General features: G+C 33.7%; 2 protein-coding genes and 1 pseudogene across 2 annotated transcripts; 1 reads left to right on the top strand and 2 right to left on the bottom strand.

Annotated features, from left to right (window-relative positions):
* Positions 1 to 371: 371 nt before the first annotated feature.
* Positions 372 to 1,824, bottom strand: LOC142620891 (EPIDERMAL PATTERNING FACTOR-like protein 9). The gene is made up of 3 exons (XM_075794197.1): positions 1,624 to 1,824; positions 1,093 to 1,172; positions 372 to 982 (listed from the first exon to the last, which is right to left on the bottom strand). The coding sequence occupies exons 1-3, from the start codon at positions 1,694 to 1,696 to the stop codon at positions 800 to 802; spliced, it is 336 nt and encodes a 111-aa protein (XP_075650312.1). The 5' UTR covers positions 1,697 to 1,824; the 3' UTR covers positions 372 to 799.
* Positions 1,825 to 4,730: 2,906 nt separating this feature from the next.
* On the top strand, positions 4,731 to 9,013 carry LOC142619030 (asparagine--tRNA ligase, cytoplasmic 2). The gene is made up of 8 exons (XM_075792102.1): positions 4,731 to 5,347; positions 6,058 to 6,294; positions 6,804 to 7,379; positions 7,645 to 7,830; positions 7,928 to 7,992; positions 8,095 to 8,224; positions 8,346 to 8,404; positions 8,689 to 9,013. The coding sequence occupies exons 1-8, from the start codon at positions 4,889 to 4,891 to the stop codon at positions 8,870 to 8,872; spliced, it is 1,896 nt and encodes a 631-aa protein (XP_075648217.1). The 5' UTR covers positions 4,731 to 4,888; the 3' UTR covers positions 8,873 to 9,013.
* A 462-nt stretch (positions 9,014 to 9,475) lies between these two features.
* On the bottom strand, positions 9,476 to 10,277 carry LOC142620733 (cysteine-rich repeat secretory protein 55-like; annotated as a pseudogene).
* Positions 10,278 to 12,465: the final 2,188 nt, after the last annotated feature.

Genomic DNA, 12,465 nt, shown 5'->3' with positions numbered 1-12,465 from the left:
CATACAAGGGAGGATGAAAGAACAAGAGGATGGTAATATCACTTTTCATGAAAATAAAGACTTATTATCAAAAGCTGTTACAAATCTAATTATCAAAGAAATAGAAAATGATGATATAATGATTAAGATTGATGTCATCTTAACAATTAATCAATATATATATATATATATATAAATATATATATATATATATATATTATTTTTAAGTAATTAGTGACATATCAATTTGTAAAATTTTTAAAGTAAAAATTTGTAATATTCATAACATTACAAAAAATAGACTATTCAAAAATTTAAATTTTATGAAAAATGGTAAAATTTTACCAATTTGACTACAAAAAGTTTACAAAATATCATGACAATGAATATAATTAATGGCAAATCAACAACATAGTAGATAGATTTTCAAATTACTTGGGTGTTCAAGAAATAAACACGGTCAATACAATGTAAACCCTCCAAGTGAAGTAAAGGGTATCCCCAGTATTATTCTTTAGACATATATTCTTGAACATGTTGCTTGAACAAAGTACAAGGAAATAAAGAATATAACAAGAGAAGACAGTGCTATTTCTTAAGAAACACAAACGATATATAATAAATTAACAAATTCATGCAGCGCACCTCAACTGCTAATTTTGGCACCCATTAAAAATGGTTGCATTGTAAAACAGTGTTGAACTTGAACCCACGTAGAGAAAAGAAAAGAAAAGAAAACTGGACTCTCGACTCTGCAGTCTGCACCCAGCAAACTCAACTGGAGTAGTAGTCTAGTAGATGCTGAATTTGATAGATAAGATTACTTATGGCAAACACATTTGTAGTGGTAAGCGCTATTGACTGGGTCGTTCCCTTCAACAGGCACTTGCTCGGCTCTGCACCTGTACTTGCACCCTCTACATTCATTATATGTACATGTTGGTGCAGTGGATCCTATCATCAATCTCCTTGAATTCCTCATCATCACTCTTTCACTGCCACCCTTTAGGCTCCAATACAAATAAATGTGAGAGAGAGTTAAGCAGCCAAACGATTTAAAAAGTAAAAAACCAAATAAAGTTTTTGTTACAAACAATGCTAGCTAATTTTCACCTGCAAATTTAGTTCCCTTTGTGGTTGAGATGAATGAGAGGCCCTTAGAGGATGAGGTAGTTCTTGTTGATTTGTAGAACCTGCAAGACAAGAAGAATAAGCATAACATATTTAATTCTGGAAAAAACTTAGAATAAAGATAGGCATTGGGAGGAAGAGAAGCAGAAGAGAATTGCTTTATTATCTTGGAAACCAGACACAAGATAGATATACTAGCTACTAGCTAGGCCTATCTCATTCATTATGAATGGAAACTTAGTGCAAGGAAGGCAAGCGAAGCTTAATTTTAAAACTCATTCCATATATAGTTTCCCTAGTTGGAAAGCCAAGAGAAGCATGTTTTACATTGAAAAGCTAGGCCAAACTGACTGTAAAACTAGGATATTTTTGACAAAAGCTCAGCAGAAATAGAACATATATTGGGAACAGGAGAAAACTATAGGAAAAAGGTGAAATACTGTACGATAATAGGAACCCACTAAGGAAAAAGGAATTGAAGTGAGAAAGAGATAGCCAGTAGCTGATTATGACCTTGAATAACATATGCTGCCATGATTAAGGTGATGAGTAGCAACAGTAAGTTGCTTAGTTTAATGTTGGCCATTTTTTTTCCTTTGGTATTGGAATAACTTTGAAGGTGATGAATATGTGGTCAAAATAATTGAAGGATAAATATGAGTGCGTGTTTCAAAGAGAAAGAAGTGGTGACTATTAAGAGAGACTGCAAAATCTGCAGTGATTCAGAGGAGTACACTGAAGAGGCCCCAGATAGAAAGATCCCCTACTGAGGCTAACTCATGGAATTTCTGGACAATTAATTAAAATTACGAAAATGCCCATTTATTTTTCGACATTTTATATTCCAATATTGTTTTTTATTTTGATATTTTGTGGGTTGAAGGGGAATTTTAAGTAAGAGAATCATTTGCAGTTGCAGAGGCTTGGATGGGTAGAGATATCTTACCCACAAAAATCGGTATCAATCCAGGTTATTCAGTCTTGGATGATCCACCGAAGATCTTGAATGAATGTGATAAAAAAAAAATGAAAAAGACTGACTCTTGTTAAATTAATGTGGTCAATGGACCTTGAATGCCAAGTCTATGTTTAAATTAAAATAAGAGTACAATTTTCAACAAAACCAATTCTCAACTATATATTCAGACTTAGGAAATGGTGTTTCAGAACTTTGAGTTCCACATATCCCTCTTTTTTTTTTTTTCATGTATATATTGGGAGTGATATATATTTTTACCACATATCCTTTCTTAATTGCAAGAGCTTAAGGGTCATGCATGTCAAGTTATCCAAATTAATTACATGTTATAGCTTAGAAAAATAGAGAAATAAACACAAGAAATCATTCATGTGATCATAGAATTACTAATGGTGAATTGGATTTTTTTTTTCTCCAAAGCATGTCATCATTCAAAACATCAAAAAGCATATTTGATCATCATGTAAGATCATGTGAATCACGTCACGCACATAAAATCACATTTATATGAGAAGAAGGTATAAAGGTCTGTTTAAATACTGCTTATTGCTGAAAATTGAAAACACTGTAACAAAATAATTGTTAAATGTGTAAATAGTGTCGTGGGATTCAGTTTTAAAGAAAAATTTGTTGAAATCCATACTTGTGGATCCTGTGAACAGTGCACGGGGACCCACACAAAAAATGCAGCCGCCAACACAAATGTAAACGCGTTTGTATTCAAACTAACACTAATATATGTTGGGAATAATTTTTCCAATTTGCATCTAAGAGCATTTGCACCAGCTCGTGCAAAAATTCTTGTTTATTTTAGTACAAGAACCTACTTTTTTTATTTTATATATTCACTTTTTAAAACATCCCATCTTAAATGATTTATTTTACACTACATTTTATTAAAATATCAATTTTCTTGATTTTTGTAATTGTTTCTCTTTCTTCACACAAAAAAACTACCATCTATTCTTTTCCTTCATCCTCAAGATGTGTGAAAAAAGAATAAATAATTAAATTTAAAATGAATAGTGCCAGTATAAATTTACATAGTTATTGTCGTAAATATGTAAATTTACATAATTATACATGGACTGATGTGAGTCATTTTTAGGCAAAATATTGTAAATTCTACACATTTTTCTATTATATAGGGACTGATGTGAATGCTCTAAGTAAACTAAACTTAAAGATAAGTTGGCATAACATTCACAAACCAAAATCCAAGTGTCACGTTTGGAAATAAATTATTTAATCAACACATAAATAATACAAATAATGGTTTAATTGACTTCTAATCTATGAAATGAAATGATTTTTATTTATAAAAAAATATTGTACTTGGTGCGCCAAACTACCATTTTTGCAGGATATAGAAAAGGTGATTGGTAATAAATGTTACTCCCAATTTTTCTTTTTTTGAAGAGGCTAATTATTTAACTCGAAGCTGCAAAATATCACTTTGAGTAAAGGCACTTGTTATCACATTATGAAAATCAAGAAAAATACATCCAAAGATTTTGAATTTGTGTATTTACAATAAATTATTGATAAGTAATTTTTGAATGTATACTATTTCATAATTAGAATTTTCTTTAAAACTCTATAGTTTTAATTAAAAGTAACAAATTAAACTTATAGTTTTCAATATAATAAATTAAACCATGAGATTTCAAAAGTAACAAATTAAATCTTATTTCACTTACATGGAACACCAATATTGTTTTGAGATTTAATATATGTCGAGAGTTTAAGTTGTTACTTTTTGAAACCTTAGAGTTTACTTAATTATTTTGAGACTATGAAATTAATTTATTATTTTTGAAGATTGTGGCTCCACGGTTTAAATTGCTACCCCTAAAAGGTTAAGGTTAAATCCAATTTTTTGTGTTTTTTTTTTTTAAACACCCCTTACGAGTTTCAAAATAGAAATTGGTGTAAATTAAAACCCTTGATATGAATATGACCCTTATCGTCAAGAGATTTCTAATTTAATGACATTACTCATTAGGTTTGGATTTCTTTCCATTTATTATTGTAACTATCGTATAAAAAAATAAAGAAAAAATTTACTCTTTTTATCATAAACTATCACTTAATTATACGTAAGCCCTTGAACTATCAAAATGCATAATTGACCCTCAAGTTTTAAAAATGCATTATACTTAACCTCATACCATATGTCTTCTTGTTAAGTCTAACATAATTTAGTATTGAAAGACTAATTTACTTATCAATCATTTCATTTAGAGATGTATAATTTGGTATTTTAATGTTAAATTTTGTCAAACTTAACACCAAAATAGACAGTGAAGAAGACATTGTAACCAAGCTATATAACTTGGAGGGTTAATCATGCATTTCAATAATTTAGGGTCAAGTACAATTGAGGTAATAGTTAAAAAAAAAAAAAAATTTAAGCAACCCATAAATAAATAAATAAATAATACAACCTTTATCAACATTCCTTTCAAGTTGGGTTTCTCTTAACGTTGCCAAATTTAAAGATTAGGCAGCTTTGGAAGTTGGGAACTCCTCCTTCCCGCGTATACCCAACCCTTGAAAAGATTCCAAACCAAACAAAGCCTCCCACCTCTTTCTCTCTGTTTCTCTCTAATGCTATCCAATGTTGCACAAACCAAAACTCGCCAACAATCCCTTTCCTTCTCCTCCAACCTCTCCCTCCTCTGCATCACTTCTCACTCAAGGTATCTCCGCCATGCTATTTAAGCTCGCCTCCAAAAACCCATCAACCAACTTCTTCTTCTTCTTCTTCTTCGTCTTTTCCTATCCTTTCATCTCTAAATGGCCACCGAACAACAACACCAACTACAACAAGAGCAGCCACAACATGAACAACAAAAACAAGAAGAAGAAGCTGCAGCCATGCTGGTTGCAGTGACAACTTGCAAGTACTCCAACCGGGTCTTGTTGAAAACCATATTAAAGCGTGATGATGGTGGTGTGGGATTGGTTGGTAAGAGAGTTTTGATAGGGGGGTGGGTCAAGTCTTCTAAAGAGGAGATTAAAGACCCCGTGCCACCGCCACCACCACCACAAGCTGTTGACAAAGAGTCTAAAGTCGAAATTAGCTGTGTCGAAATCATTCAGTCTCGGATACCATTTTTCCGGTCCATCATAAATGTTTTGGGTGGTGGAAATTACCACGTTCGTGAGAAGTTGGAGAAGCCGGCTCCTAGGCCACCGCCGCCTTCCATTGCCTTCTTGCAAGTTAGTGATGGTTCATGTGTTGCAACTCTTCAGGTATATACATTGATCAGTTATATGGAACAATAAATTTTATTTTTGTTATGGAAAAATATGATGATTGATTACACATCAAGTTAGCTTCATATATAGGAGAATTAAAAGGGGTCTTCTTTATTTTTCATAGAGGCCTTTTGGTTACTATATTTTGTCCATATAAACTATGCATTCTAAATGCTTGTTGTTATGCAAATCGATTAATGGGATGGTAAGACTCTTGAAGTGATAAATGGTTTTAGAGTTTGGCTAATCATGCCCTTGTCATGAGTCAAAACCACTAGTTTAGAGAAGAATTCAGAGGTTTTGAGCTTTGCTCTCATAAAAATTAAACCCCAAAATTTTATTATAGTATAGACTTGGAGAAGATAAATAAAATGACTATAAACTAGAGGCCAGGACCCTAAAAAAAGCCGTACCTATTGCACAAAACTCTCATTTTTGTGGGTTTCTGAGAGGTGATTGGTAGGCAGCCTTAACCCAAAAAAACTCTTTCTAAGTTGTTGGCTGCACTTTGAAGCTCAAGGTATTGAGCATAAATTCCAACCTTTTTTATTTTATTTTTTTAGTTTTGGTGGAATTGCATATTCATTCTTTATTGAAGGCACATCTATCATAACAAGTTTCAAATCATTTATTGATCAATAAGAGTTTTGTACCAGCTCTTAGGACTTTTATATCATATTCTAACTAAAATTAAAATCTATCAGGTTCATGTAGCCTCCAGTATAGCTCCTCCCTGCCAGCTCCTGCCTATTGGAACTTGTATATTGGTAGAAGGTGTATTGATGCAGCCATCGGTACCGAGAAAACATGTTATCGAGCTTAAAGTGGAGAGAATTCTTCATATAGGGACAGTGGAACATGATAAGTATCCATTATCAAAGAAAAAAGTACCATTTGAAATGTTAAGGGATTATTCCCAGTTTCGACCTCGGACAACCACAGTAAGTTAACTAGGATACTGCAATTTTATTGAATTTATTCTAGTCCTTTCTGGGTTTTTCTTAGTATGTATCTATAATTTTTGAACCCATAGTATGCATTACCATGTGACTTCTAGAGGTAATCCAATTTTACTTTTTTTTTTTTTCCCTACCCAGTGCTGAGATACTTTTGTGTTATAATTGTTTTTGACTGGTATGGATCTGTGCACTTACGGATATTCAATAGAGTAAATCATAATAACTATACCTATATTCTAAATGCGGTATTTCAATTTCTTTTATAACTTTTGGAGTGCTACTTCTTGGAAATAGAATGTGTCAATGAGCTGATTATATCTTGTATCACACAAATTCTATAGTAATATAGCTTATTTATGTTGTCATCACATTTTTGCAGCCTTATTAAAAGCTCGCAGTTACATTATAGTATAGCAATCATATTGAAAATTTATTACACATAAGAAACTGTACCTAAATTTTATTTATTTGACATGTTTCACATTCTCTAGGTGGCATCTGTTGTGAGAATCAGTAATGCCCTGACTTTCGCGACTCACACATTCTTCCAAAACCATGGCTTCCTTTATGTGCAAGTGCCCATTATCACAACCACAGACTGTGAAGGATTTAGTGAAAAATTCCAGGTTACAACTCTTCTTGGAAAAGCAGATATAAAGGTGAAGCCAAATACCCGTAATGACACTGATGGTGTTGGCCCTGAAGTTATTAAGTCTGCTGTAAAGGAGAAAAGTAAGGTAATTGAAGAACTAAAGAGGAGTGAAAGCAATAAGGAAGCACTGACTGTTGCAGTTCAAGATTTTCATAAAACAAATGAACTAGCATCACAGTTAGAAGCAAGAGAAAAATCAAAACCTGGAACTTCACTAAAGGCTGATATTAACTTTTCAGAAGATTTCTTTGCCCGCCAAACTTACCTAACTGTTTCTGGTCGCCTACATCTGGAGAGCCATGCATGCGCCCTTGGAAATGTTTACTCAGTTGGACCCAGGTTTAGAGCAGATTCTACAAAACGTGTGGCAGAGATGTCAATGATTGACATTGAAATGGCTTTTTCACAGTTGGAGGTATAAGCTCCTCTTACCCAGCATTTTAATTATTTCTATTGGTCTTCATTATATATAGTTTGTATGTCAAATGTAGTCCATACGTTGATAATTTATTCAGCACATCCTTCTCACTACCTCCCTATTGTGATAATGTCATTTGTTTAATTTGGACTTTTACAAGTTTCAGACTTGCAATGTATTATTACCAGATATCCACAGTAGAAAATGTCTACACTCTTATATTCCTTTTTCATGTAATTATAAATGATTGTGAAATTTTCAGGATGCCATGAGCTGTGCGGATGACTTTTTCAAGTTCCTTTGCAAATGGATTTTGGACAACTGTTCTGAAGATTTGAAATTTGTTTCAAAACGAATTAACAAAACCTGCATTGCTCACCTTCAATCAATGATATCAACTACAATTGAAAAGATTTCCTACGCTGATGCAGTAAATTCTTTTAAACAGGTAGATCACACTATTAGTTCCTCGGGCATGTTATCCTGACAATCATTTTCACCCAAAGCAATTTTTAACTTACGTTTATATTGAATTTGCCTCCCAGGTTGCGGATAATAAATTTGAAAAGAAACTTGAGTGGGGTGATGATCTTACAGCAGATCATCTAAGGTACACCTATTTTTTTCATTATTGGATTTGCCAACGTTTGAAATGTAGGAAGTGAAGCCTCTACTTACTGCAAGTACTCACCTTCTTTTTATGTCATAACAGTTACTTGGCTGAGGAGATCTACAACAAGCCTGTAATAATATACAACTATCCAAAAGAAGTTAAGCCCTTTTATGCTCGCTTGAATGATGACAGAAAAACAGTTGCAGCATTTGATATGGTTGTACCAAAGGTAAGCCCAGAATGAATTTTTTTGTGCGCCTATTAGATTGTGAATGACCTTTAACTGAGGTTTCCTCATTTGAATAAAATTCAAGTTTTTATTTAGGCTGATTGTATAAATTTTCTTGCAGGCTGGAACTTTAATTTCAGGTAGCCAAAATGAGGAGCGTTTTGATATGTTAAGTTCAAGGTAATGACATTCTAGTTTACCCTTATCTAGCCATTTTTAAGGGCATTATGTCTTGTAAATTCATTGAAGCAGATGTTGTAGAAGTTCACAACTGCATCTATAAATCATGTGATGACGAGAAGAATTCGTAGTCACACTTATAGTGCATAATTATGTATTTATGTTTACTGTCTGCTCAATCAATTTGTGGCTAATATTGATGGTTATATAGTATAATGGCCTCAAACTTGTTCCTGTTTTCTCATAAAACTGCAAATATTAACATCATATTTTTTTGTTGACAGAATAAAGGAATTGGGTTTGCCAAGAGAGCAGTATGAGTGGTACTTAGATCTTCGCAGGCATGGAACAGTCAAGCACTCTGGATTTAGTCTTGGGTTCGATCATATGGTTCTCTTTGCCACTGGGCTGACTGATATTAGAGATGTTATCCCTTTTCCTAGAAGCTGTGGCAAAGCCAACAACTAATCAGGTTTCAGGCAAAAGAGACACTTCCTAAATGAAGATCTACATTAAATTATTTATTTGTTATGGAATGAAGAAGTCTAATAATATCTTGTGTACATATGTGAGAAGTGTATCCTATATTCAGAGTTTTTCCTTGTGCAATTGAATGCTTGGTTGTTCGCATGAATACATAAATGTATATGACCAAATATCATGTTAAAAAGGGGAATACTACTTAAGTTTGCACACATTTTTTTTTCTTTAAAAAAAAAAAAAAAAAAGGATTTAGCATTGCTGTAGTGTATGTAAGTTGTGTCAAGAGCCACATGACAATTCCAAGTACTTGTGGAAAAAAAATAAATTCTCTCTTTGGTCTCAAATCTATATTTGAGGGCTCACACACTTTTACATAACAGATTGGGAACAAAGAAAGGCATGCATGCAAGTCCATTTTAGCAAAGCTGTAAACACAAATACTTGGAATTAGGAACATAAAAATATTTAACAAAAGACCTTAGCCCATTGGAAACACAAGGAAGTGCCACTTGACTAAAGGTCATTGGCTGCACATGCATATATAATATATATACATATGATTTGGCATAGGGACTTAGCTTGGAATTTTCATGAATAAACTATGGCCATAACAGTATCAGCCATAGTATGGTTTGTCGTTGAATCTAGAGGAAAGAAGAATGGATAGAGCTCATATCGGGCATAACAACTACTATATAGAACTCTGCATCCTATCCAGTCTTTGCAAAATTTTTCAAAATTGCCCACTGCAATGGCCAGACACTGTGCACAATCTACCAGAGATAGGTCTCTTGTGCATTGCACCAATGCATATAGTGTCACAAATGTTGACAACTTGGTCTTAACTTTCCTTTTTAGTCTCAACTGCTTGTGCTCTAATTTGACCAATCAGAGTTCCTAATTCTTTGTTAAAAGTATCAGGATCAGTTACATCTTCCACATTCCCATATAATATACCATAAGATGTATCAATTTCTCCAATGAAGCTTTTAATGTTGTATCGTAAAAAGCAAAAGTCATACCAAATTCTTGCATCAGCTTGGTTGGGACAACGTTGGCGGATTTGCTTCGCTGCATCTTGGATGCAACTTGAGCAGTCTGTTGTGCTCACATCCCCTATACATTGAGCCAGGCCAAAAACTTGATATTGGTTTTTATAATATGAAGTAGCAATAAAACCATTGGAGGGGGTTTTGGAAACCAATTCAGCTTCTAAGCGATCAATATTAGCTGATATTTGGCTATCACTACTAATATTAGTGTCTGCATTGCAAAACCGCCCCAAGGGATCTGCAGATTCAGCATTACAAATGCATAGAGCTAGTAAGAGAAGAATTTTGTAATTCAAATTCATACTTCTCCTTTGGAGCAAGCTCACACCTAGATTCATTTCATAAGGTCCTTTTTATTAGTCTGGGGAGTGGACTTGGTAAGTGGATGCATGTGGGGGTAGAGATTCTTGACTTATTTTCTCAGTACCACCTTATGAGTGGAGAAAATAAGATATTTTCTTCTAGAATGTGATCCCTCTGTGCTTTTTGTTTGTTTGTTATAGTTGCTTCATAATAAAGACTTTGTTGAATGTTATGATACAGTCTTAAGTTGACAATGCTGTGAAGAAGCTGGCTGCCGGCAAAAACAGCATTATCAAAATTCGAAGATTCTTGCATGTTTCAATTAAATTAACTAGTAAAGTCTATCATCTCAAACAAAAACTAGTAAAATCTCTCATTGTTGAACAAGTGACCTGGTGGCTGGGTTCGAATTCCACCAGCACCAAAAAGAAATTCATTAGTGTCTTAGTCTAATAATAATGAACAATCATTATGAAGCAGATGTCATATATTTCAAATCCTATTATATCTAAAGAAAAACAAAAACAAAAAACAAAATCAAGGATTTTTTCTTACAATAAGCTGGGGAGGGGGGGTTCAAACCTAGGTTTTCCACATAGAGAGAAGCAAGAAATGCCACCAAACTGCAATACTCTTGAAAAATTCAAATATTTATGATTGGCTGATTAGCAGTTTGATGTCACAAAACTCAAAACAACATCACAGTGCCTTTTAATAGCTCTTTAGTCATCAAAACTCAAACAAATTCCACCAACTAATGTGTTAAAAAACTTTTAATAGCTTTAGCAGCAGCCACAAGAATAAACTTTATCAACTTATGCCTAATCTGTACTAGTCAATCTCTAAAAGTAATTAGTGCAGCAAAACACATTTTTTTTCCTTGAGTTGCATAGAGAATTTCATTGTGAAAATTTAACTATGATTACCTTTTTTTTTTTTTTTTTAAATGAATTTTATCAACAAAACTAGCAAGATCAGTCTTTTACTGCTTTATCCCCTTCCTTTCCACTTTTAGTTGATCTACAACAACTGCGTTCTCAGTTACAGACTTATTTATCTTCTTAAGGGCAACCTTAGCTGCCTTGGCATAATTAGAAGAATCCTCACGCAGCACATTGTAAGCCGTTTGAATATCCTTCTTACCTTTGGATTCATCTTCCGATCCCTCACTAGCCTGAAACTATGTCTTCCGTATCATCTACATTAGAGGATTCTCCAGAATTCCCATCACCAACTTCAGCTATAGCAGTAGAAGCTATGAAGTTTCCTTCACTATCACTATTGTCCTCAGAACTAGAACTCGTAGAGTTACTCAAAGTAGCATTCATAGCTTTACCTTTGGACTTGATATAATTTGGGCACCTTTTACGGATGTGTCCATTGACATTGGACTTGAAGCACTTCAAACCTTGAGATTACAAATCTTTCAGTCTCTCTTAGAGTCTTTCTTAACCCTATATCTCCCGCTGGACTCTTTCCTAAACTATTTACCCTCTTGTTCCTTAGATCGCCTTTGATTCTTCTTGAACTTCAGAAATTTTTTAAAGTTTTTTGCTAACAGAACTAGGTTTTCCTCAGCACCATCATCATTGGATGAATCAGTCTTCTTCTTTAAAATTTTTTAGGACTATAGACTTATTTTTCATACTGTGGACAAGGGTGAGTTCATAGGTTTGCAAAGACCCTACAAGTTAAGAGATTGTAAGTCTTTGCTCTCTTTTATGGTAATAACCTTAGTAAGGGACCTCTCAAGCAAAGATCTCAAGACTTTTGTAACTATCTTAGGTTCATTGATCTTCTCACTTAGATTGAACTTTGAGTTCACTGCTTCAAACTTGATGGTTAACATGTGGAGTTTAGAGTTTTTGACTGCTTTAGTGTCTTCACGAGTAGTTTCTAGGATAGACCAGGCTTAGTAGTTTCTACATTCGAAATCATCCTAAACTCATCTGTGGACACAACATTGTATACTGCATTCACGGCCTTATTGTTAAAATTAGACTCAGCAGATTCTTCTTTCTTGTACTGTTCAATGGGTGTCTTAGTTTGGTCCACCCTTTCTCAATTGATAAACAAACTCTATCATTAATGGATTTCAGGAACACACACATGAGAAACTTCTAATATGCATAAAATTGCTGTCAAAGTATGGCAGGATAGTCAACGATTGTCTTTATCCATGACAAACTGGGTTTAAGGATCACACAAAGGAAATAAATCGTA

The sequence above is a fragment of the Castanea sativa genome, chromosome 12, assembly GCF_040712315.1.
Source record: "Castanea sativa cultivar Marrone di Chiusa Pesio chromosome 12, ASM4071231v1".
Classification (NCBI taxonomy): domain Eukaryota; kingdom Viridiplantae; phylum Streptophyta; class Magnoliopsida; order Fagales; family Fagaceae; genus Castanea; species Castanea sativa.
This window is presented reverse-complemented; position numbering and strand designations above follow the sequence as displayed.

What these genes read in the sequence shown, in the direction of transcription:
- LOC142620891 (XM_075794197.1), bottom strand. Translation starts at nt 1,696, where the DNA reads ATGGCCAACATTAAACTAAGCAACTTACTGTTGCTACTCATCACCTTA. An exon ending in GGCAGCATATGTTATTCAAG is followed by an intron (nt 1,173 to 1,623) that starts GTCATAATCAGC and finishes CTTGTCTTGCAG; the next exon opens with GTTCTACAAATCAACAAGAA. An exon ending in AAAGGGAACTAAATTTGCAG is followed by an intron (nt 983 to 1,092) that starts GTGAAAATTAGC and finishes TGGAGCCTAAAG; the next exon opens with GGTGGCAGTGAAAGAGTGAT.
- LOC142619030 (XM_075792102.1), top strand. Translation starts at nt 4,889, where the DNA reads ATGGCCACCGAACAACAACACCAACTACAACAAGAGCAGCCACAACAT. An exon ending in CAGTAAATTCTTTTAAACAG is followed by an intron (nt 7,831 to 7,927) that starts GTAGATCACACT and finishes TTTGCCTCCCAG; the next exon opens with GTTGCGGATAATAAATTTGA. An exon ending in TTGATATGGTTGTACCAAAG is followed by an intron (nt 8,225 to 8,345) that starts GTAAGCCCAGAA and finishes ATTTTCTTGCAG; the next exon opens with GCTGGAACTTTAATTTCAGG.